Below are 25,795 nucleotides of genomic sequence, written 5' to 3' on the forward strand. Positions count from 1 at the left end.
TCCTGACCTCAGGATCCACCCGCCTCGGCCTCCCAAAGTGCTGGGATTACAGGCGTGAGCCACCGCGCACAGCCCTAAATTTCTTAACTATTTACTGACATCACCAGCATTTACAATTCCTGTGTTACCAAAATGTTTATCAAGCATGTTATATGAGGAAAAGCATGTTATCTCCAGAGTAAACACAAAATGGCCATATATAAAAACACATTTAAAGCATAATTTCTCAATCTTGGCAACACTGCCATTTTAGGCTACATAATTTTTTGTTGTAAGGGGCTGTTCCATGCTTAACAGCATCCCTGGATTCTACCCACTATACACTCTCTTCCTCAGCATGACAACCAAAAATGTCTCTAGACACTGCTGAATGTCCCCTGGAGGGAAAAACTGCCCCAGGTTGAGACTGCTGGCTTAAAGGAACTTGAATTAAAATTTACTTTTTAAGAGAAAAGTAACCTAAACCATGTCCAGCTAACGTCTAGGCAGCTAACAACAGATACGTGTTTTTTATGGAAAATGCCAAATTAGTGGGAAAACAATTTGCTGCCAAGTTTATAGCCCCATCAATGGGGCTATAAACAAACATCGAGATTAATTAGGATGCCTACTGCTACACAAAATATTTTTGTGGCATATAACTCTACATTTGAAAAAAGAAACAATGGATGTAGTCAAATTACACAATCCAATAAAGCAAATTTTTGGGGCTTTCCTAGCTAAGCATTGAGCTTCACCAAGTCTGGTCCAAGGATCACCAGCATCAAAATCACTTGGAGGTAGATAATACAAAATCCCTGGGAATGGGGCCCAGCTGTGAAATCCCATGCAATTATTATGCACACAGCTTGATTCTTATGCTCACAGAAATTTGAATCCTAACAATCACAGAAATCCCTTAGTTATCTTAATAAAGTAGGAAGGCCAGGTGAGGTGGCTCACACCGGTAATCCCAGCACTTTGGGAGGCCGAGAAGGGCGGATCACGAGGTCAAGAGATGGAGACCATCCTGGCCAACCAACATGGCGAAACCCTATCTCTACTAAAAATACAAAAATTAGCTGGGCGTAGCAGCGCACACCTGTAGTCCCAGCTACTCTGGAAGCTGAGGCAGGAGAATCACTTGCCAGATTGCAGTGAGCGAGATTGTGCCACTGCACTCCAGCCCGGGCGACAGAGCGAGGTCCCGTAATTAGCTGGGCATGGTGGCGGGTGCCTGTAATCCCAGCTACTCAGGAGGCTGAGGCAGGAGAATGGCGTGAACCTGGGAGGCGGAGCTTGCAGCGAGCCGAGATCGCGCCACTGCACTTCAGCCTGGGCGACAGAGCAAGACTCTGTCTCAAAAAAAAAAAAAAAAAAAAAAGTTTAAAGCTGGGCGCGGTGGTTTACGCCTATAACCCCAGCACTTTGGGAGGCCGAGGCGGGCGGATCACGAGGTCAGGAAATCGAGACCATCCTGGCTAACATGGTGAAACCCTGTCTCTACTAAAAATACAAAAAAAAAAAATTAGCAGGGCGTGGTGGCGGGCGCCTGTAGTCCCAGCTACTCGGGAGGCTGAGGCAGGAGAATGGCATGAACCCAGGAGGCGGAGCTTGCAGTGAGCAAAGATCACACCACTGCACTCCAGCCTGGGCAACTGAGCAAGACTCCGTCTCAAAAAAAAAAACACAATAATAATCTTACGCTTCTTCCCTGTTCCCAGTATTTTATCACTGTTTCCTCTCAAACTGACCAGAAAATAAATCATAACTAATCAACAGAGTTGAAGAGCCCACAGGCACACATATCCTTTCCTCTCCTCGGTGGAAGAGGTGGCTGTGCATCCCTACCTGTGAACTGAAAGGAGTCTGTGCAAAGTCAGCCAATTTTGTACCTCTGAAAAACTGATTTTCTACTGAATTTTATACTATATGATGTCTCACCTATTCAAGAGAAATTATTAGAAATAAAAAATTTATAAATAGATACATAGTGAAATGGAAAAAAACTGTAAATACTGTTGGGAAGGAATACAAATTGTATTCCTAATACGATCCCATATTGTTTTTAAGTGTTAACTATGTTTTTAAAAATGTATATATCTGTATACATAGAGAAAAAAAACCCCTGGAAGGGTAAGAACACAAACTAAACTGTTAACACTGATTACCACCATAGACTAGGACTAGAGGTAAAGTAGAAGTAGGGGTGTTTACCTTCTTAATTTATTTTTTAAAAACATGACGTGACCCTGTAGTGCTTTTCAAATAAAAAGTTATTTTAAAAAAACACAAATTATGAGATATAGCAATGATAAAACATAAATAAGCCAAAAATGCATACTTTTGTTGTACTTTTACAAATTGTTTGCCAACAAATTGTAAAACAGCTTTCTCTCAAGCAGCAAGAGTAACACTTCCTATTTGCTCTTCATATCCCTTTCACATCTTACAAAGGATAAACCAAGAATAAAGCAAACTTGGTAAGAGTGAACCAATGGGGTTTTGTTGTAAAGAACAAACAAGGTGGATAGATGGACTACTGCTAAGTGCTGTAGAGTAAGAACAGAACACTCTAGACTTAAAAAATCAAAACATCTCTTTCCTGTTTTTTTTTTTTGAGATAAAGTTGTGCTCTTGTTGCCCAGGCTGGAGTGCAATGGCTCTGGTCTTGACTCCTGACCTCGGGTGATCCGCTGTCCTCAGCCTCCCAAAGTGCTGGGATTACAGGAGTGAGCCACCGCGCCCAGCGAAACATCTCTTTCCTTTTTGTCTTGTTTCTCCAAAGCCCATGAAGAGAGCTGACACCTCTAGTTTGTCCTTACTGGTTTTAAAAGATACTCAAACGGGCCGGGCATGGTGGCTCTCGCCTGTAATCTCAGCACTTTGGGAGGCCGAGGCAGGCAGATCGCATGGTCAGGAGTTTGACACCAGCCTGACCAACACGGTGGAACACCGTCTCTACTAAAAATACAAAACTTAAGCCAGGCACAGTGGCTCACACCTGTAATCCTAGCACTTTGGGAGGCCAAGCAGGTGGATCACCTGAGGTCAGGAGTTGGTGACCAGCCTGGCCAACATGGCGAAACCCTGTCTCTACTAAAAATACAAAAATTAGCCAGACGTGGTGGCGACGTGGTGGCACACGCCTGTAATCCCACCTACTCGGGAGGCTGAGGAAGGAGAATCACTTAATCGCTTGAAACTGGGAGGTGGAGGTTGCAGTGAGCTGAGATCACACCACTGCACTCCAGCCTGCCCGACAGGAGCAAGATTCCATCCAAAAAAAAAAATTAGCTGGGGATGGTAGCCCATACCTGTAATCCCAGCTACTCGGGAGGCTGAGGAAGGAGAATCACTTAATCGCTTGAAACTGGGAGGTGGAGGTTGCAGTGAGCTGAGATCACACCACTGCACTCCAGCCTGCCCGACAGGAGCAAGATTCCATCCAAAAAAAAAAATTAGCTGGGGATGGTAGCCCATACCTGTAATCCCAGCTACTCGGGAGGCTGAAGCAGGAGAATTGCTTGATTGAACCCGGGAGGTGGAGGATGCAGTGAGCCAAGATTGCGCCACTACACTCCACAGAGCAAGACTCTGTCTCAAATTAAAAAAAAAAAAAAGATACTCAAACCACTTCCAAATGATTGGAATGCCTTATCTAGATCAAATCTTTATTAATTTTTCCTTAACAATGGACATATTCTCTCCAAACTGGATTTCATATACAGCATATCAAACATAATTTTCAGAAAATTCAGAAACAACCATCAGGCTTCTTTCCTTCCTAAGCCCCCGAGTTTAAACCCAAATAACAACTGCAATATTCAAAAGAATAAAATGTCAACCTTTCATTAATTTCCCAAAAATTAACTTTAATTAAAATGAAATTTAAGTTATTTCACAATTTTCACCTATAAAGTAGCATTAAGGACTGGGTGCAGTGGCTCACACCTGTAATCCCAGCACTTTGGGAGGCTGAGGCAGACAGATCACCTGAGGTCAGGAGTTCAAGACCAGCCTGGCCAACATGGCAAAGCCCCATCTCTACTAAAAATACAAAAATTAGCTGGGCGTGGTGGCAGGTGCCTGTAATCCTAGCTACTTGGGAGGCTGAGGCTGGAGAATCATTTGAACCTGGGAGGCAGAGGTTGCAGTGGGCCAAAATGGCACCGTTGCACTCCAGCCTGGGCAACAAGAGAGAAACTCCGTCTCAAAAAACAAAAAAAAAAAAAAAAAAAAAAAAAAGAGGGAGAGAGAATGTAACATTAAGAAAGAAGTAATGGGTAATGGGCCAGGCGTGGTGGCTCAAGCCTGTAATGCCAGCACTTTGGGAGGCCGAGGTGGGCGGATCACAAGGTCAGAAGATCAAGACCATCCTGGGTAACATGGTGAAACCCCATCTCTACTAAAAAATACAGAAAATTAGCCGGGCGTGGTGGTGGGCGCCTGTAGTCCCAGCTACTTGGGAGGCTGAAGCAGGAGAATGGAGTGAACCCAGGAGGCGGAGCTTGCAGTGAGCGGAAACTGCGCCACTGCACTCCAGCCTGGGGGACAGAGCAAGACTCCGTCTCAAAAAAAAAGAAAGAAGTAAAATGGCAAAGAAACGACAAGCTTCTAAAAAACAAAGCACAAAGCAACATACACACAGCACAGCTCCCTCAGCCTTTGGTCCACATATCATTAAAAGCCTAATAAATTGCTAGTTTCACAAGTCTATTCAACATACTATTGCAGTAATAATTGCAGTTTCAGTTTATGTTTCTGGCTAAAAGAAGCTTAAAGAAAAAAACAACTACTCTGCTGTTTCTGTGACAATGCCAATTTAAAAATCACAATTTTAGAAGTATCACAGTTACTGTTGGCATAACATAGTATACTTATCAATCCTACTCAATAAAATGACTCAGCTGTATGCAATTCTGAGAGTCAACATGCGAATTAATATTGCATTAAATTGCATACAGCTGAGTCATTTTGGGGATCAGTTAACCCTTAAAATTCCAACAGAATTAATCAAATTCTTAGGGTTTTTTTTTTTGGAGACAGAGTCTCACTCTGTTGCCCAGGCTGGAGTGCAGTGGTGCAATCTCAGCTCACTGCAACCTCTGCCTCCCAGGTTCAAGCAATTCTCCTGCCTCAGCCTCCCAAGTAACTGGGACCACAGGTGCACGCCGCCACACGCAGCTAATTTTTTGTATTTTACTAGAGAAGGGGTTTCACCGTGTTGCCCAGGCTGGTCTCGAACTCCTGAGCTCACACCTGTAATCCCAGCACTTTGGGAGGCTGAGGCAGGCCAAGGCAATCCGGCCACCTTGGCCTCCCAAAGTGCTGGGGTTACAGCCACTGCACCTGGCCAAATTCTAGGTATTTTAAAATCAACATTCTGTCCCCTCTTTAACCCTACCATTTCTAGGCTTTCATTTTAAGAGCTGACTGGAATTGGTTGGGCATGGTGGCTCACGCCTGTAATCCCAGCGCTTTGGGAGGCTGAGGCGGGTGGATGGCTTGAGCCCGGGAGTTCAAGAACAGCCTGGAAAACATGATGAAATCCTGTCTCTACAAAAAATACAAAAACTAGCTAGTCTTATAACTCAGTCTCTAGATAGAAAGATAGATAGGTAGGTAGGTAGGTAGGTAGGTTTTTTTCAAAAGTGCTGACTGGAATTGCCTGACAGCATATTTAAAAGACTGAGAGCAAATATGGTTCCTAAAGAACTGTAGTTACAAGTCTATAATTCTTTTTTTCATCTGTCCTATATATGGATTAATGAAGTCAAAACCACCCATTTGATACATTAAATAGCAAATACTGTGCTAGGCCTAAAGATTTTTAAAAAGGTTAAGTCCCAAGACTTAAGTCCCTTATGTTTATACATGCACTTGGAGTGTTGCTCTTTATCCTTTTAAGCTTTTTCTTTTGTCCATTTATAGATTCATCTGAAGCTTTGGTAATTTTTCATTTTTAATGTCAGAATTCTGTAAGGAACATTGAACATATGTTAGCATATAAAATAGTTTATTCTTGTGGAAATGCTGACAAAATAATTTGCGTATTGAATTTGGCATTTTTATTGCCTTCTAGTTTAATATTATTTCTTTTTATATAAAATAAGATTAACATAAGCCAGGCACGGTGGCTCACGCCTGTAATCCCAGCACTTTGGGAGGCTGAGGTGGGCAAATCACAAGGTCAGGAGTTCAAGACCAGCCTGGCCAACGTAGTGAAACCCCGTCTCTACTAAAAAACACAAAAAATAAGCCAGGCGTGGTGGCGGGCGCCTGTAATCCCAGCTACTCAGGAGGCTGAGGCAGGAGAATCGCCTGAACCCGGGAGGCGGAGGTTGCAGTGAGCTAAGATTATGCCATTGCACTCCAGCCCTGGCAATAGTGTGAGACTCTCTCAAAATAAATAAATAAATAAAAAAGATTAACACAGCAATCTTTTTTTTTTTTTTTTTTTTTGAGATGGACTTTTGCTCGTTGCCTAGGCTGGAGTGCAATGGTGAGATCTTGGCTCACCGCAACCTCCGCCTCCCAGGTTGAAGCGATTCTCCTGCCACAGCCTCCTGAGTAGCTGGGATTACCGGCATATGCCACCACACCCAGCTAATTTTGTATTTTTAATAGAGACAGGGTTTCTCCATGTTGGTCAGACTGGTCTTGAACTCCTGACCTCAGGTGATCCGCCCGCCTTGGCCTCCCAAAGTGCTGGGATTATAGGCATGAGCCACCGCGCCCAGCCAGAGACATATTTCTAATTAAGATTGCTACATTAGGGCTGGGCGCGGTGGCTTGCACCTGAGGCGGGCGGATCGGGAGGTCAGGGGTTAGAGACCAGCCTGGCCAACATGGCAAAACCCTGTCTCTACTAAAAACCCAAAACTTGGCCGGGTGTGGTGTGCTAACCTGTAATCCCAGGTACTCAGCAGGCTGAGGCAGGAGAATCGCTTGAACCTGGGAGGCAGAGGTTGCACTGAGTGGAGATTGCGCCATTGCACTCCAGACCAGGCGACAGAGTGAGACTCCACTCACAAAAACAAAACAAAAAAAAAGAAATATGTCTCCATGTAAAGTATGGAAAGGTTGGCTTTGAAAAGAAATAAAAGTGTTATTTCTTCTTCTGAGAAAGAGCCAGAGAGTAAAAGAGTGGAAGTACAGATAAATTTTGAGGTTTTAAGTGTTAAGGAAGAAATCATCTGCTTAGAGGTAGGAGATAGCTGAAGGCTTAAGGGAAAGTAAAAAATCGGGAGTTGGTCACTATAATGAGTCAGACAATAAAAGTAACAACCAGTTATCATTGAAAACTAGAAAGCATGAAAGCACAATAGGACCTATCAGCATTGTGTGACCTTCTCCAGCAAATTTTTTTCTTTTTTGAAGACTGGGGATAGGGAAGGTTCTCACTATTTTCCCAGGGTGGACTTGAACCTGTGATCCTCCTGCCTCAGCTTCCCAAGTAGCTGGGACTTCAGGCACAAGCCACCATGCCTTGCTTATTATAAATAATTTCGGCCGGGCACGGTGGCTTACGCCTATAATTCCAGTACTTTCGGAGGCCAAGGTGAGTGGATCATCTGAGGTCAGGAGTTCGAGACCAGTCTGGCCAAAATAGTGAAACCCTGTCTCTATTAAGAATATAAAAATTAGACAGGTGTGGTGGTACATGCCTGTAGTCCCAGCTACTCGGGAGGCTGAGACAGGAGAATTGCTTAAACCCAGGAGGTGGAGGTTGCAGTGAGCCGAGATCACGCCACTGCACTCCAACCTGGGCAACAGAGCAAGACTCCATCTCAAAAAATAAATAATAATAATAATTTCTAATTCGACTGTTTAAATAAAGTACAAAAAGGAACAAATCCCTAGAAACTCATTTCTAGATGGCAATAACATATGCTCATAGTTGCAAGTAGGTTTTAGTGAATGGAAAGATGAACAGTACAGATCGGGTGTAGTGGTTCATGCCTGTAATCCTAGCACTTTGGGAGGCAAAGGAAGGTGGATTACTTGAGCTTGGGAGTTTGAAACCAGGCTAAACATGACAAAATCTCATTTCTTTTAAAAGAAAAAAAAAAAAAAGAACCAAAAAAAACTTGGTTTTATATGTAACCTGGAAGGAAGATCAATCCGAAATGCTCAGTAAGGGAGATAACAGATTTCTCCTGAGAACTCCCAAGAAGGCTTAAACTAGGAAGCATGAGGTACCACAGCAGACAGAGTTGAGAAAGAGGAATAATTATAAGAAACAGGCTGGGCACGGGGGCTCACACCTGTAATGCCAGCACTTTAGGAAGCTGAGGTGGGTGGGGATTGCTTGAGACCAGCATGGCTGGGCTCAGTGGCTCACGCCTGTAATCCCAGCACTGTGGGAGGCCAAGGCAAGTGGATCATCCGAGGCTGGGAGTTCAAGAGCAGCCTGACCCACATGGAGAAACCCATCTCTACTAAAAATACAAAATTAGCTGGGCGTGGTGGCGCATGCCTGTAATCCCAGCTACTCAGGAAGGATGAGGCAGGAGAATCGCTTGAACCCGGGAGGCAGAGGTTGCGGTGAGCCAAAATCACACCACTGCACTCCAGCCTGGGCGTCAAGAGTGAAACTCGGGCTCAAAAAAAAAAGAGAGACCAGCCTGGGCAACATAGTGAGACCTCGTCTCTACAAAAATGAAGAAAAAAGAAGAAACAAACAAATCCTGTATAAGGAGTGTATCTTTTTCTTCCTAGTCTGTGGTATTTCAACGTTTGGCCTTGGAAGCCACAGGCCCTCCCCACTTGCTGCTAAAAATTATTGTCACCAAGAAAAAAATATTTCTTCTTACCCTACAGGTGGGGTATTAAGCAGATAATATTTTGACTCATAAAGCCATCCTCACAGATGTTACTTCTAATGAACAAGTCTTGTAAAACCATTAGATTTTAGAAATTATTGCTATGTCCCATGAAAGTAACCTTTCCTTACCCTCTTCTTCAAAAACCTACTTTTGATAGATAGCTTGCTTACTAAAAAGTGTTACTCTGATAATTATATTAGGTGACATTTCAGGTTTCTAAAGGGTCTAAACACATGCATCCTCCAGTTCTTAAACCAGAAGGGGATCACTGACACTTCCTCTATTCCCATAAATTGGAAATTAAAAATATAACCAATGACCTATAGCTTGAGTGTTAAATTATCAATCACTTCCTTTAAAAAAATTAAAGAGGAGAGAGAATAGACATACTTGTTTTGCTTGTGTAGGCCCAGACTCTGCTTGGAAGGATGTTCAAGAAACTAACACTGTTGCTCCCAGGGCAGGTGGTGGCAAAATACAATAGGAAATGTGACCCTGGAGCCATGCAAGACAGGGGCTCTTTATGGAGCTGACAGAGAAGGGGGGATGACTTATCACTGTATATCCACCTGTCCTTTTTGAATTTTGACACGTATAACTACTTATTCACAAATAAAAATTAAAAATTGTAAATTGCCTTAATTACTTGCAAATTACCCAGTCCTTCCAATCTCTTTTATTGATACCTCATAATTGTACACATTTGGGGGTTTGTAATATTTTAATACATGTATACAATGTATAATACTTAAATCAGGGTAACTGAGATATCCATCACCTCAAACATTTATCTTTGGGGATCCAATCATTCCAATATCGTTTTTGTTGTTGTTGATTTTGGGCGTCTTTTTTTGTTTCTTTGTTTGATACAAAATCTCGTTTCTCACCCAGGGTAGAGTGCAGTGGCACAATCTTGGCTCACTGCAACCTTTGCCTCCCAACTCAAGCTATTCTCATGCCTCAGCCTCAAGAGTAGCTGGGATTACAGGCACACACCACCATGCCCATCTAATTTTGTATTTTTAGTAGAGATGGGGTTTCGCCATGTTGGCCGGGCTGGTCTCAAACTCTTGACCTCAAGTAATCCACCCACCTCGGCCTCCCAAAGTGTTGGGATTACAGGGGTGAGCCACCGCATCTGGCCTGTTGATTTTTGTTTGAGACAGCGTCTCACTATGTCACCCAGGCTGGAGTGCAGGGACATGAATATGGCTCACTGCAGCCTCAACCTCCTGGGCTAAACAATCCTCCAGCCTTAGCCTCCCATGTAGCTGGGACCACAGGCACATGCCACCATGCCCAGCTAATTTTAAACAATTTTTTTTTGGTAGAAATGGGGTGTCATTTTGTTGCCCAGACTGGTCTCAAACTCCTGGGCTCAAGCAATTATCCTGCCTCAACCTCCCCAAGTGCTGGATTATATGTGTGAGCCACCGTGCCCAGCCTCAATTTCTTTTTTTTTGTTTGTTTTTTGAGACAGGGTTTCACTCCATTGCCCAGGCTGGAGTTCAGTGGCACGATCATAGCCCACTGCAGCCTCAAACTTCTGGGCCAGGGTGATATTCCCACCTCAGCCTCCCGAGTAGCTCGGGCTACAGGTACATGTCACCACACTGAGCTAATTTTTTTTTTTCTTTTGTAGAGATGGCGTCTCACTGAGTTGCCCAGGCTGGTCTTGAACTCCGGGGCACAAACAATTCTCCCACTATGGCCTCCCGAAGTGCTGGAATTATAGGCATGAGACATCGCACCCAGCCCCAATTTCTGGTTCTAAATCACTAAATCCCACTCCTCTTCCCCAACAAACCTGGCTTTAGAAATCACCTTAAATTCATCAAGCAGTACTTACGTATATTACACTTCACTTAAAAGCTTTAAAACTTGTATCTAAAAGAAAAGACTAAAATAAAATATATTGAAATACTAGTAATTTTAGGATAGCAGAATTATACAACCTTTTATTTCCACAATTTTAAAGATTTTCTGACATATATGTTAAGGTCACCTTAAATCTTTTCTAGGATAAAGAGTTAAGTGCTTCCTATATATCAGACTGTAAGTATTTTATGCATATTAAATCATCTCATGCTTATAATCCTATTAAGTAGCTCTTTTATTAATGTCATTTTAAAGGTGAAGAAACTATGACATAAAGGTTGAGTAATTTACCCAAGACTACACACAATATGAACATGTTCGATACCATACCATCTCAAATAAAATAAACTTTTATAGTGAAAAAAAACTTATTTAAAAAAATGAGTTCTTTAATCAATCTAAATAATTACCACTCTATTACTATGTACTCTGTACCGTTAAATGGTAAGATATACTTGCAAAACTGCATATTACAATAAGTGGTATAATCATGTGGGTAACTGCAGGTTACATAAAACTAACAAAAGTATAAACTAATAACATACCTCTCCTCTATTCTGTTCTTATCCATGAGAGGCTGCTTAATCCACTGGTTAACAAGTCTTTGTCCTTGAGGGGTTTTACACTTATTCAGCAAGGCAGCCAGAGACTGACAGCCAGTGGTATCTTCAACAGAACCCTAGTAAACAAAAAATAAAATAGAAAGAATGGCAAGCTCATTAGTGAAAACCTTACTACGCCATGAAAAACAGAGGAACAATAACATAATATTCTTCAAATATTAAGAAATTTCCACAAAAAGTTCCTCTTCCTAAGACCAACTTTCAACCTCTTAATCCGTATGTTCAACTGTACATTTCTCCCCCAGCCAAAACCACTTTAAAATTACTACAGTTTTATTTTATTTGTTGAGACAGGGTCTCACTCTATTGCCCAGACTGGAGTGCAGTGGTGCCATCCTGGCTCACGGCAAGCCAGAACTCTTGGGGCTCAAGGAATCCTCCCACTTCAGCCTTTCGAGTAGCTGAGACTACAGGCGCACGCCACTAAGCCCCGCTAATTTTTTCTTTTGTAGAGACAGAGTCTCACTATGTTGCCCAGGCTGGTCTCAACTCCTGGCCTCAAGTCTCCTCCCACCCTGGACTCCCAAAGCGTTGGGATTACAGGCATGAGCCACGTCACCCAGCCACTTACTGCAGATTTAGACATAAAACTTCTTAGAATGTCATTTTAAATTGCTAGGCCAGGCCCAGTGGTTTACACCTGTAATCCCATCAATTTGGGAGGCTGAGGCAGGCAGATCACCTGGAGTTAGAGTCCAGCCTAGCCAACAAGATGAAACCCCATGTCTACTAAAAACACAAAAATTAGCTGGGCATGGTGGCAGGCGCCTCTAATCCCAGCTAATTGCCCAAACCGGAGAGGCAGAGGTTGCAGTGAGCTGAGATCACACCACTGCACTCCAGCCTGGGCGACAAGAATGAGACTCCGTCTCAAAAAAAAAAAAAAAAAAAAAAAAAATTGCTATTAGTAGTATACAAAATTATTCATAAAGTGAGGACTAATACTACATAGATAGCTTGAAACTAGAAAAAAAAAAAAAAGCGATTCTAGAGCAAGGCACAATGAGACACACTCGTAGTCCCAGCTACTTTGGAGACTATGATAGAAGTGCTTGAGCCCAGGAGTTTGAAGCTGTAGTACACTCTGATGGCACTTCCTGTGAATAGCCACTGCACTCCAGCCTAGGGAGCATACATAGTGACACCAGTCTCTCAAAAAAAAAAAAAAAAAAAAAAAGCCTTGAAAAAAAATAGCAGAGCATGGTGGTTCATGCCTGTAATCCGAGCTACCACTCTAGAGGCTAAGGCAGAAGAATCACTTGAAGCCAGGAGTGAGTGAACATCCTGGGCAACACTGTGAAACTCCAACTCTGAAAAAATTTTAAAATTAGGCAAGCATGGTGGCTTGTGCCTGTAGACCCAGCTACTCATGAGGCTGAAGCAGGAACATCGCTTGAGCCCAGGAGTTCAATACTGCAGTGAGCTATGATCTTGCCACTTCACTCCACCCTGGGTGATAGAGTAAAGCCCAGTCTCTAAAAAAGTAAAAAGTAGGCTGGGCACGATGGCTCAAGCCTGTAATCCCAGCACTTTGGGAAGCCGAGGTGGGAGGATCACCTAAGGTCAGAAGTTTGAGACCAACCTGGCCAACATGGTGAAACCCTGTCCCCGCAACCCTACTAAAAATATAAAAATTAACCAGGCATGGTGGCAGGCAACTGTAATCCCAACTACTTGGGAGGTGGAGGTTAGAGTGGGCTGAGATTGTGCCACTGCACTCTGGCCTAGGGAACAAGTGAGACTCTGACTTAAAAAAAAAAGTTAAAAAGTGGAGTGGAGAAGGGGAGAGAAAAATACAGCCATTTAAAGCTAGTTATCTAATCCAAGTATAATAATATTTCAAAATATTTTAGCTCCTTAATAAGCTTCTTCAGTATATGTCAATGAAAACATTTTTTAACCATTCAACATTTTTAACTTTTTTTTTTTTTTTTACCTGAAAAAGGTTAAGGGCTCTGACTGCTGCAATATCCAATTTCATATACTGGCTGAAGTCAAAAGTAGTCAGTTCAAACTGTCCAAAGTTGGAATCATCTGATAAGAGTTCTAAAAACTTGATTACCGCAGACAGTGATGAAACTGCAACCTAAAATTAAGAATTTAAAAATTGAAGATTTCTATACCACTGGATCCAGTTCTAAAGATTTTAAAAAACAAATGCAAAATGAAAATAAATTCTGAAGTCCCTCATTTTCCTTGGTGTTCCTTCCCAATCCAAACCAAGAAAACTAAAGGTTAATCTCTTGAGATTTGAAAATGGTTTTTACAAGGTGAAAATTAACAGTAATTGCAGCATTATTTAGAATAGCCAAAAAAGAAAATTACCCAAATGTCCATCAAAACTAAAATGGGGGCCAGGCGCAGTGGCTCATGCTGTAATCCAAGCACTCCGGGAGGACGAGGCGTGTGGATGACTCGAGGCTAGGAGTTTGAGACCAGCCTAGCCAACATAGTGAAACCCCGTCTCTACTAAAAACACAAAAATTAGGCACTTTCAACCTTGTGAGGTTAGAGTGAGAAAATGGTTACCTATGAAGAAGTGGGCCCTCACCAGACAACAGATCAGCCAGTGCCTTAATTCTGAACTTCCCAGCCTCCAGAACTGTGAAATTAAAATACAAAAATTAGCTGGGCATGGTGGCACATGCCTGTAAACCCCAGCTACTTAGGAGATGAGAAAGGAGAATCGCTTGAATCCAGAAGGTGAAGGTTGCAGTGGGCTGAGATCGCACCACTGCACTCCAGCCTGAGCAACAAGAGCGAAACTCACCTCAAAAAAAAAAAAAAAAAAAAACTGTGAAAATTAACTGTAATTGCAGCAGTATTTATAACAGCCAAAAATGAAAATTACCCAAATGTCCATCAAAATTAGAATGGGGGTCGGGCACGGTGGTTCACGCCTGTAATCACAGCACTCTGGCAGGCCAAGGTAGGTGGATCACCTGAGGTCAGGAGTTCAAGACCAGCCTGGCCAACATAGCAAAATCCCCTCTACTGAAAATACAAAAATTAGCCAGGCATGGTGGCGTGCAGCTGAACCGAGAGGCAGAAGTTGCAGTGAGCTGAGACCGCGCCACAGCACTCCAGCCTGGGCGATAGAGCGAGATTCTGAGACTCCATCTCAAAAAAACAAAAAAAAAGGTAAAATGGGGAGAGTAGCAGTGGCGGGCGGAAGGGAAGTAAAATGGATAAATTCTGACATGCTCGTGATGAAATATAAATGCAAAAATCCACAACTACACTCAATAATATGGATAAATCTTACAAATATTGAATGAAAGAAGCTAGGCAGAATATATTATATAATTCCAAGTACATAAACTATAAAAATAGGCCGGACGCAGTGGCTCATGCCTGTAATCTCAGTGCGTTGGAAGCCCAAGGCGGGCGGATCACCTGAGGTTCAGGAGCTTGAGACCAGCCTGACCAACATAGAGAAACCCCATCTCTACTAAAAATACAAAAAAAGATGAGCCAGGCGTGGTGGCACATGCCTGTAATCCCAGCTACTCAGGAGGCCAAGGCAGGAGGATCACTTGAACCTGGGAGGCAGAGGTTGTGGTGAGCCAAGATCGTGCCATTGTACTCCAGCCTGGGCAACAAAAGTGAAACTCTGTCTCAAAAAAAAAAAAAGCTTAATAGCATTGATACACAGTTTAGGTTTTGAAATAAATATGACAGAAATATCCTTCTAAAAAGTCACAATAGTTTACATATTATTTATTATATATTACATATTTACATTATATATATTGTAATTCACATTTATAATCCATGTACCTGATTCTCCATTTCTGGCAATACAGCACTATTCATCTGCTCTCCCTTTTTGCCTTTCAACAACCGGTTGAGGTCCTGATAAATGTCTTTTGTGGAAAAGTCAGCTTTTTTTCTTTCTGTGATCAGAATTCCTCCTCTTTGAATTATCTATTTTGAAAGAAATAGTTTAAACTACTATGAGAAAAGGAATAAGAAAAGCAAAAATGAAAATTATAACATTGATAACTATAGTGATAACAGATTCACCTACATTAAATGTTTATACAATATGCAAGACACTGATAATATGATGTACTGATACACTTTTTACATTAATAAACTAAATTTTCATCAAAATATAAAATTACGTTCACATAAAGCTTTCAAAAAATAGTCCCAACAGTAACAACTCTTTTTTTGTTTTGAGACAGAGTCTCACTGTCGCCCAGGATGGAATGCGGTGACACGATCTTGGCTCACTGCTACCTCTGCCTCCCAGGTTCAAGCAATTCTCCTGCCTCAGCCTCCCAAGTAGCTAGATTACAGGAGCAAGCCACCATGCTTGGCTAGATTTTTTTTTTCTTTGCATTTTTAGTAGAGACAGGGTTTCAGCACATTGGACAGGCTGGTCTCGAATCCCAGACCTCAGGTGATCCGCCCGCCTCAGCTTCCCAAAGTGCCAGGATTACAGGTGTGAGCCACCGCGCCCAGCCACAATAACAACCCTTAACAGAACTATTACTTGTGGAAAGTTGCTTAGATACAATCTATGCTAAAAATGTCCATCACATATGTTATCTCCAGCGGTGCTTATGGTACTTGAGGACCACAAAAAGAATCTTTGGGAGATACATACCTTAAGAAATATCTAGGCCTGGCGCTGTGGCTCACGCCTGTAATCCCAGCACTATGGGAGGCCAAGGCGGGCGGATCACAAGGTCAGGAGTTAGAGACCAGCCTGACCAATATGATGAAACCCCGTCTCTATAAAAATACAAAAATAAGCTGGGCGTGGTGGCATGTGCCTGGAGTCCCAGCTACTTGGGAGGCTGAGGCAGAAGAATCGCTTGAACCCATAAGGTGGAGGCTGCAGTGAGCCAAGATCGTGGATCGTGCCACCGCACTCTAGCCTGGGTGACAGAGTCAGACTCAGTCTCAAAAAAAAAAAAATCTAAATAGGCTGGGCACCGTGGCTCATGCCTATAATCCCAGCACTCTGGGAGGCTGAGGTGGGAGGATCACCTGAGGTCAGGAGTTCAAGACCAGCCTGACCAACATGGTGGAACCCTGTCTCTACTAAAAACAAAATTGGCCAGGTGTGGTGGGGCATGCCTGTAATCCCAAGCTACTCCTGCTGGGGCAGGAGAATTGCTTGAACCCAGGAGGTAGAGGTTGCAGTGAGCTGAGATCACGCCATTACACTCCAGCCTGGGCACCAAGAGTGATACTCCACCTCAAAGAAAAAAAAAAAAAAGAAATAACTAAATAATAAACCACATGCCTATACAAATGACACAATCAAAGCCGAGCATGGTGGCTCATGGCTGTAATCCCAGCACTTTGGAAGGCCCAGGTGGGTGGATCACGAGGTGAGGAGTTCAAGACCAGCCTGGCCAAGATGGTGAAACCTCATCTCTACTAAAAATACAAAAATTAGCTGGGTGTGGTGGTACACACCTGTAATCCCAGCTACTCGGGAGGCTGAGGCAGAAGAATTGCTTGAACCTGGGAGGCAGAGGTTGCAGTGAGCCGAGATCGCACCACTGCACTCCAGCCTGGGCGACAGAGAGAGACTCGGTCCCAAAAAAAAAAAAAAAAAAAACAAGACACAATCAGAATTTAGTTAAAATAAAACAAATAGTAAAATAACAGGCTAAAGTTCCACTCGAATTATCAAAAAATGCTAAAGAACTGCATCTTATTTGATAAATCCATAATTACAGTAATATTTACCGTAATAATTACTCTTTTGGAACACAAGACAGAAAGGAAAGGGGGGAGAAAAGATCTGAGGTAAAATAAATCTTACACAACGAACAGCTTGTTCTAATGTCCAATTAAATATACAAAGTTTCTGTAAACATCAGAACATTATTTTAATTAGATACAACAAAAAAGAGTTTTTTAATTATTTTTCCTTAAATGAAACAGTATCATGTCAATTAAAGAGCCTTTCCTAGGCCTGGAATCTCCTCTATCACTAGACTCAATTTGCTTACCTGTCTCAGTTTCCCCATGTCTCCAGCAGTCTCTCCTCCGGGTAAAACACATTCCTTTGGTCCAATCTGGATGAGGAGAGCCTCAAGATTGGAGAACTGATCATTATCAGGGAATTCACACAGTCCTAGTTTCTTCTGTATGGAATCCACATACCCAACTCCAACCTGTCTCTGGCCATCAACTGCGGACATTTTAACACCCACAACACCAATGGAAGCTGACATATCATTGTTACCAAAGAGAATGTCTTCAAACTGAGAGAGATTGCCAGGAGAAGCCTAAGTAAAAATAAAATTTTAAAAATTTAACAAACTCTTGAACATACTTTAAAATTTTATAAGCAAAAAGGAAAAATCCAAACTCGATGAACCTTATTAATAAAATGTTTTCTCTTTTTTTTGAGATGAAGTCTTGCTCTGTCACCCAGGCTAGAGTGCAATGGTGCGATCTCAACTCACTGCAACCTCTGCCTCAAGGGTTCAATCGATTCTCCTGCTTCAGCCTCCCCAGTAGCTGGGAATACAGGCACACACCACCATGCCTGGCTAATTTTTGTATTTTTAGTAGAGATGGGGTTTCACCATGTTGGCCAGGCTGGTCTCGAACTCCTGACCTCGTGATCCGCCTGCCTCGGCCTCCCAAAGTGCTGGGATTACAGGTGTGAGCCACCACGCCTGGCCAATAAAATGTTTTCTTATAAAAAAGTAACTGGCTGAGTGCTGTGGCTCACGCCTGTAATCCCAACACTTTGGGAGGCCAAGGCAGGTGAATCATGAGGTCAGGAGATCGAGACCGTCCTGGCCAACATGGTGAAACCCCATCTCTACTAAAAATACAAAAATTAGCCGGGTGTTGCAGCATGCAGCTGTAATCCCAGCTACTCGGGAGGCTGAGGCGGGAGAAAAGCTTGAACCAGGTAGTCAGAGTTTGCATTGAGCCCACATGGTGCCACTGCACTCCAGCCTGGCGACAGAGCAAGACTGTCTCAAAATAAATAAATAAATAAATAAATAAATAAATAAATAAATAAATGCTTGTGGTTGGGCATGGTGGCTCACATCTGTAATCTCAGCACTTTGGGAGGCCAAGGCAGGCGGATCACTTGAGGTCAGGAGTTCAAGACCAGCCTGGCCAACATGGTAAAACCTTGTCTCTACTAAAAATACAAATCTGTGGCGCTAATTTGTGGCCATCCTCACCTATTACAAGGATCTTAGAGATACATGTCTCTATTATGACCTCACTGCTGGCCCTGCTCTCCCCTCCCCTTTCCCTCCCCTTCCCTGGCCCTCCCCCTCCCCTCCCCTCAGAAATTATCTATCTAATCTATCCCTCTATAGAGATGGGATCTCCCTACATTCCCCAGGGTGGTCTCAAACTCCTGGACTCAAGCAATCCTCCTGCCTTGGCCTCTGAAAGTTAAACTGTAACCTCAACCTCCTGGGCTCAAGTGATCCTCTCACCTCATCCTCTTGATTAGCTGGGACCACAGGTGTGTGCCAATAGCCCCAGCTAATTTTTTTTAATTTTTTTATCTTCAGTAGAGATGGGGCTTTACCACGTTGGGCAGGCTGGTCTTGAACTCCTGGGCTCAGGCAACCTACCTGCCTCAGCCTCCCAAAATACTGGGATTACAAGCATGAGCCACTGCGCCCAGCCAAACTGCAACTTTTTAAAAACCACATGCTAATTGCTATTAAAGTGTCTCAAACCATTCTACTATCACAATCTACTTAAAATACTAAAACACAATTAAATTCTTCACATTTTTATTTTTCTACTCTTAAAAAAATAAGTAAATTAAAAAGGAAGATAATTACCTTATATGCCAAATACCAATCATTCTCCTTGGATGCCTTATTTCCAGCTCTATTCTTATAAACTTCAACTCTATACTGACGAACCAGAAGAAGATCTTTTACAAAAGATTCAAAATTCATTTTACTAAGCACAACACTCTGCAGATTCTTTGCTCCTTAAAAAAAAAAAAAGTACATTACAGATTTGAGATATTACATGTTCAAGCACTGTATTAGCTGGACTTCATGCTGCTGATAAAGACATACCCGAGACTGGGAAGAAAAAGAGGCTTACTGGACTTATAGTTCCACATGGCTGGGGAGGTCTCACAATCATGGCAGAAGGCAAGGAGGAACAAGTCATGTCTTACATGGATGGCAGCAGGCAAAGAAAGAGCTTGTGCAGGTAGACTTCCGTTTTTAAAACCATCAGATCTCATGAGGCTTATTCACTATCACAACAGCATGGGAAAGATCCATCCCCATGATTCAATTATCTCCCACCAGGTCCCTCCCACAATACATGGGAATTCAAGATGGGAGTTAGGTGGGGACATAGCCAAACCATATCATTCTGCCCCGACCCCTCCCAAATTTCATGTCCTCACATTTCAAAACCAATCATGCATTCCCAACAGTCCCCCAAAGCCTTAACTCATTTCAGCATTAATTCAAAATTGCAGTCCAAAGTCTCATTCAAGACAAGGTAGGCCGGGCGCGGTGGCTCACGCCTGTAATCCCAGCACTTTGGGAGGCCGAGGCGGGCGGATCACGAGGTCAGGAGATCGAGACCATCCTGGCTAACACGGTGAAACCCCGTCTCTACTAAAAATACAAAAAATTAGCCGGGCGTGGTAGCGGGCGCCTGTAGTCCCAGCTACTCGGGAGGCTGAGGCAGGAGAATGGCGTGAACCCGGGAGGCGGAGCTTGCAGTGAGCCGAGATCGCGCCACTGCACTCCAGCCTGGGCGACAGAGCGAGACTCCGTCTCAAAAAAAAAAAAAAAAAAAAAAAAAAAAAAAAAAAGACAAGGTAAGTCCTTTCCGCCTATGAGCCTGTCAAATCAAAAGCAAGTTAGTTACTTCCCAGATACAATGGGGTACAGGAATTGGGTAAATACAGCCATTCCAAATGGGAGAAATTGGCCAAAACAAAGGGGCTACAGGGCCCATGCAAGTCCAAAATCCAGCATGGCAGTCAAATCTTAAAGCTCCAAAATGATCTCCTTTGACTCTATGTCTCACGTCCAGGTCATGCGGATGCAAGAGCTGGGCAACCACAGCCTTGGACAGCTCTGCCCCTGTGGCTTTGCAGGGTACAGCACGCTGCCTGGTTGCTTTCATCAGATGGCGTTAAGTGTCTACAGCTTTTCCAGACACATGGTGCAAGCTGTCTGTGGATCTACCATTCTGAGGTCTGGAGAATGGTAGCCCTCTTTTCACAGCTCCACTAGGTGGTGTCCCAGTAGGGACTCTGTGTGGGGGCTCTGACCCTACATTTCCCTTCTACATTGCCCTAGCAGAGGAACTCAATGAGCACCCCACCCCTGCAGCAAACTTCTGCCTGGACATGCAGGCATTTCCATACATCTTTGAAACCTAGGCAGAGATTCTCAAACCTCAATTATTGATTTCTGTGCACCTGCAGGCTCAACACCACCTGGAAGCTGTCAAGGTTTCAGGCTTGCACCCTCTGAAGCCATGGCCTGAGCTCTAGGTTGGCCCCTTTCAGCCACAGCTGGGGCAGCTGGGATGCAGGGCACCAAGTCACTAGGCTGCACTACAGCATGGGGACCCTGGGCTGGCCCATGAAATCACTTTTTTCTCCTAGGCCTCTAGGCTTGTGATGAGAGGGGCTGCCATGAAGGCCTCTGACATGCCCTGGAGACATTTTTCCTATTGTCTTGGGGATTAACATTGGGATCCTCATTACTTATGCAAATTTCTGTAGCTAGCTTGAATTTCTCCTCAGAAAACGGGATTTTCTTTTCTATCACATTGTCAGGCTGCAAATTTTCCAAACTTTCATGCTGTTTCCCTTTTAAAACTGAATGCCTTTAAGAGCACCCAAGTCACCTCTTGAATGCTTTGCTGCTTAGAAATTTCTCCCACCAGATACCCAAAATCATTTCTCTCAAGTTCAAAGCTCCACAAATCTCTAGGGCAGGGCAAAATGCCACCAGTCTCTTTATTAAAACATAACAAGTGTCACCTTTGCTCCAGTTCCCAACAAGTTCCTCATCTCCATCTGAGACCACATTAGCCTGGATTTCATTGTCCATATCATTATCAGGATTTTGGTCAAAGCCATTGAACAAGTCTCTAGGAAGTTCCAAACTTTCCCACATTTTCTGGTCTTCTTCTGAGCCCTCTAAACTGCTCTGACCTCTGCCTGTTACCCAGCTCCAAAGTTGCTTCCATATTTTCGGGTATCTTTTCAGCTGCATCCCCCTCTATTGGTATCAGTTTACTGTTTTAGTCTGTTTTCACGCTGCTAATAAAGACATACCCAGCTGGGTAGGTAATCCCAGCTCTTTGGAAGGCGGAGGCGGGAAGATCACGAGGTCAAGAGATCAAGACCATCCTGGCCAACACGGTGAAACTCCGTCTCTATTAAAAATACAAAAATTAGCTGGGCATGGTGGCATGCACCTATAGTCCCAGCTACTTGGGAGGCTGAGGCAGGAGAATCGCTTGAACCCGGGAGGCGGAGGCTGCAGTGAGTCGAGATCGCACCACTGCACTCCAGCCTAGCAACAGAGCCAGACTCTGTCTCAAAAAAAAAAAAAAAAAAAAAAGGACATACCTGAGACTGGGCAATTTACAAAAGAACGAAGTTTAATGACTCTGCAGCCAGTTCCACATGGCTGCAGAGGCCTCACAATCATTGAGGAAGGCAAGGAGGAGCAAGTTACATCTTACATGCATGGCAGCAGGCAAAGAGAGAGAGCCTGTGCAGGGATACTCCCGTTTTTAAAACCATCAGATCTTGTGAGGCTTATTCACTACCAGGAGAACAGCACAGGAAAGACCTGCCCACATGATTCAATTATGTCCCACCAGGCACCTCCCACAAAACATGGGAATTCAAGATGAGATAAGGGTGGGAACACAGCCAAACCATATCAAGCACCTAACACAATGCTAACCCAAAAACTTCCAGTGTTTTCTCAGTAATTTATTCATTCATTAAATTGTTTATGAAGCACCTATTATATGTGCAGGGACTATGGAAGGTAATAAATAGTGAATAAACATAGACCCTCTGCTTATATGGAGTCTACACATAAAAATCGTAAGTTCTAAAGATAACTTTTTAATTTTTTTGTAGAGATGGGTCTCGCTATGTTACACAGGCTCATCTTCAACTCCTAGCATCAATCTATCCTCCCACCTTGGCATCCCTAAGTGCTGGAACAAACCACTGCACTTGGTCTGTCCTTTCTTATAATTTTTTTTAAAGTCTTTTTTTTTTTTTTTTTGAGATGGAGTCTCGCTCTGTTGCCCAGGCTGGAGCGCAGTGGCACAATCTCGACTCACTGCAAGCTCTGCCTTCCGGGTTCACACCATTCTCCTGCCTCAGCCTCCCAAGTAGCTGGGACTACAGACACCTGCCACTGCACCCAGCTAATTTTTTGTATTTTTAGTAGAGACAGGGTTTCACCGTGTTAACCAGGATGGTCTCGATCTCCTGACCTTGTGATCCGCCCACCTTGGCCTCCCAAAGTGCTGGGATTTTTGTATTTTTAGTGTAGACAGGGTTTCACCATGTTAGCCAGGATGGTCTTGATCTCCTGACCTTGTGATCCGCCCACCTCTGCCTCCCAAAGTGCTGGGATTACAAGCGTGAGTCACTGCACCCACCCTGTTTTAAAGTCTTATGTAAAATCTATGTAGGTCAGGTGCAGTGGCTAATACCTGTAATCCCAGCACATCGGGAGGCCAAGGTGGGTGGATCACTTGAGGTCAGGAGTTTGAGACCAGCCTGGCCAACAGGGTGAAACCCCATCTCTACTAAAAATACAAAAATTAGCTAGGCGTGGTGGCACGTGCCCGTAATCCCAGCTACTCGGGTGGCTGAGGCAGGAGAATCGCTTGAACCCAGGAGGTGGAGGTTGCAGTGAGCCAGGATTACACCACTGAACTCCAGCCTGGGCGACAGAGTAAGACTCCGTCTCAGAAAAAAAAAAAAAAAAAAATTTCAGACTTTTCATTGGCTACAGCATAAAATTTCAACAGCTCAACACCACACGAAAAGCCTTTGGTCATCTAACCCCACCCACCTGGGCCAGTCTCCTCTCCTTCCTTTTCTACACCAGCAACGCCAATCTACCTCGTTTCAAGCCCTCTCCCTAGCAAACTTCTAGTCCACCAAGACTCAACGTGGACTTTGGTGTCTCATATAACGCCTCTTCCGTTGTATGAGACTCTTCCAAAGTCTTCCGTCTTTGGCGATCCTGCCTTGGCGCCTCTTGTAACCTCTTACAAGCTCACCTCCATAAGCCTCCAACTTGAATTGTAATTATTTCTGCCTTGCTGTCCAATACTGATCTCTATGAAAGTAGAGGTATTTCTTTTTTCATCTAGTGTCCATAACCCTGCCTAACACATTTATATCTAACGAATGAAACATTTTTCATCAGGAGTATCGCATTTGCACTAGTCCTCTAGTCAGGACTAGAATCCACAACTCTACTCCCCCTAGGATGCTCTTTTCATTAGCATAACTACATAGCTGCAAGAAAGCGCAAAGAAAACAGGGAGAGAAGAGGTTAACTAGGCCTATCCAGAACATTTGGCCCACATAGGGTGAGACGTTTGTAGCTTTCCAGGGAGAGATAATTCTGGATAGATGGGGTCGGGTGACGGAGAGCACTGAATGCTGAGCTGAAGCAGATAGCGTCCATGACTGGCCCAAGGTCACACGTTAATAAGCAGAGGGGCAGCGACTTGATCCCAAGCAGCCCAGCTCCAGAGTCCGTTGGTCCTGACCACTTCATCATACTGCTCTTCAACGGCGCTCCATTACCAGCCCCTTAGCTGGACCGGCGGTATAAATGGGAGCGTCGTGGGAGCAGAATTACGTGAGTGTCATAAAAGGGTCTCCTAAACCCCCAGTCTATTTTAAATCTCACTCCTGGCTGCTGTTTGTTAGTAAGAGATTCTGGCCGTGTTTGTAATGAGCGCTACATGTAGGGCCAAGGCGAGGAATGCGACTGCTGGAAAATGAACTAGAACAATGCATTAAAATGCCTGGCACGACGTAAACACTCCGTGATCACAAGTTCAGATCCGGGGCGGCTGGAGAGGCCCGGGTTTCAGGGCTGAGGGGGGCGTCCCTCCGGAGCCAAGCAGAACCTGGGGACGGCGGAATCCCCACAAGCACCAACGTTCCGCCCCCGTGCCTCCGCGCTGGAGAGGCTGCTCACCGCCCACTCTCTGAGGCGGGAAAGGAGCCGCGCCACAAGGCCCCGGGTCCCTCCCCAGCACGCGCCGTCCCCGCCCTCACCTGCCGGCCCCATGTACTTGATCACCCCCTGGGTCTTGAACACCTCCCGGGCGGCCAGCAGCGCGTCCTCGCCGTGCGCCGTATAGAAGTCGCCCCGGTCGAAAAGGCGCACTGTGGTGGTCGGCTTCTCCGGCATGCCCTGAAAGAAGCGCACGAAGCCGACCTCGGCCGCGCTCTCCAACTGCAGCGTCTCCTTCGGCTGCACCGCCATGTCGAAACCTCCTCACCTCCTGGTTGAAGGAACTGCGCGACCCCACACCCACTAAGCTGTTTCCCGCCTCCCCTCCCACGTCCCCCGAGCGGCGTCCGGCCACGGCGACCACACCCAATCAGCTTCCAGGGCTGCGTTTCGGTGGGTGGGAGTCTGCCGCGGCAACCAATCATAAGCAGACGCGGCCCAGCTTCCCGCGCACGCTGGTGACTTTAGCTACTGCGCATGCCTGCGCCTAGGTCGCGCGGAAACCCGCAGACGCGCATCCTTAGTAGAGCTCCTTTCTGTGTTTACTCAGCTGCAAGGCTTGGAGCCCCTGGGTGGGGTGTATGCAAGGGTAGGTTGCCACCAGGTGGGAGATTTCCGGCAAATACTGAGCTCGTAATGTGCCCGGAAGCATGGGAGTAACATCAGAAGGAAACTTGAAAACAAAAAAAAAACTAGCCTTCCTCCTCCTCCCCCCAGTATTTTGTTAAAACGTGTGCCCCTCTCCGACTGCCTCCCTTTTTCTTTCTAAGCAAACTGCCAACATCGGGATTACGGGTTTATTCTACACAGCCTCCTTACTGCTGCCTGTTAGCCACATTATCGTTTCATCCACTCGTTGATGATTCACTCATTCGAAAACATTTATATGGCCTGCTATGTCCCAGACTATTCTTGGCTCTGAGGATCGCCAGTAAAAAGAAAAATCACTGCCTTTATTCTGCTTACATTCTAATATGAGAAGATTCAGATAATGAATATAGCAAGTAAATGAAATGGTACGTTAGAAGATATGCGTTTGTGGCAGGGCGCGGTAGCTCACGCCTGTAATCCCAGCAATTTGGGAGGCCGAGGTGGGCGGATCACTTGAGCCCAGGAGATTGACACCATCCTGTGCAACATGGTAAAACCCACGTCTGTGATCCCAGATATTAGCAGGGCTGAGGCGAAAGGATCACCTGAGCCCGGGAGGTCGAGGCTGCGGTGAGCCGTAAATTGTCCC

General features: G+C 44.4%; 1 protein-coding gene across 2 annotated transcripts in view; it reads right to left on the reverse strand.

Moving 5' to 3' along the window:
• Positions 1–24,947, reverse strand: part of MSH2 (mutS homolog 2) — a 130,239-nt gene extending 105,292 nt beyond the window's left edge. Inside the window, exons 1-6 of one of the 2 annotated variants that reach the window (XM_054677834.2) lie at positions 24,597–24,934; positions 19,111–19,265; positions 17,290–17,568; positions 15,092–15,238; positions 13,248–13,397; positions 11,234–11,367 (exon numbers count right to left, since the gene is read on the reverse strand). In XM_054677834.2, coding sequence (XP_054533809.1) covers positions 11,234–11,367; positions 13,248–13,397; positions 15,092–15,238; positions 17,290–17,568; positions 19,111–19,265; positions 24,597–24,807 — 1,076 coding nt within the window. In that variant the 5' untranslated portion in view covers positions 24,808–24,934. Of the gene's footprint in view, positions 1–11,233; positions 11,368–13,247; positions 13,398–15,091; positions 15,239–17,289; positions 17,569–19,110; positions 19,266–24,596 lie in introns of both variants that reach the window. The other variant, XM_016948497.4, reaches the window with a different exon arrangement.
• Between the last annotated feature and the right edge of the window lie 848 nt (positions 24,948–25,795).

This window comes from Pan troglodytes, chromosome 12 (assembly GCF_028858775.2).
Source record: "Pan troglodytes isolate AG18354 chromosome 12, NHGRI_mPanTro3-v2.0_pri, whole genome shotgun sequence".
NCBI classification, from domain to species: domain Eukaryota; kingdom Metazoa; phylum Chordata; class Mammalia; order Primates; family Hominidae; genus Pan; species Pan troglodytes.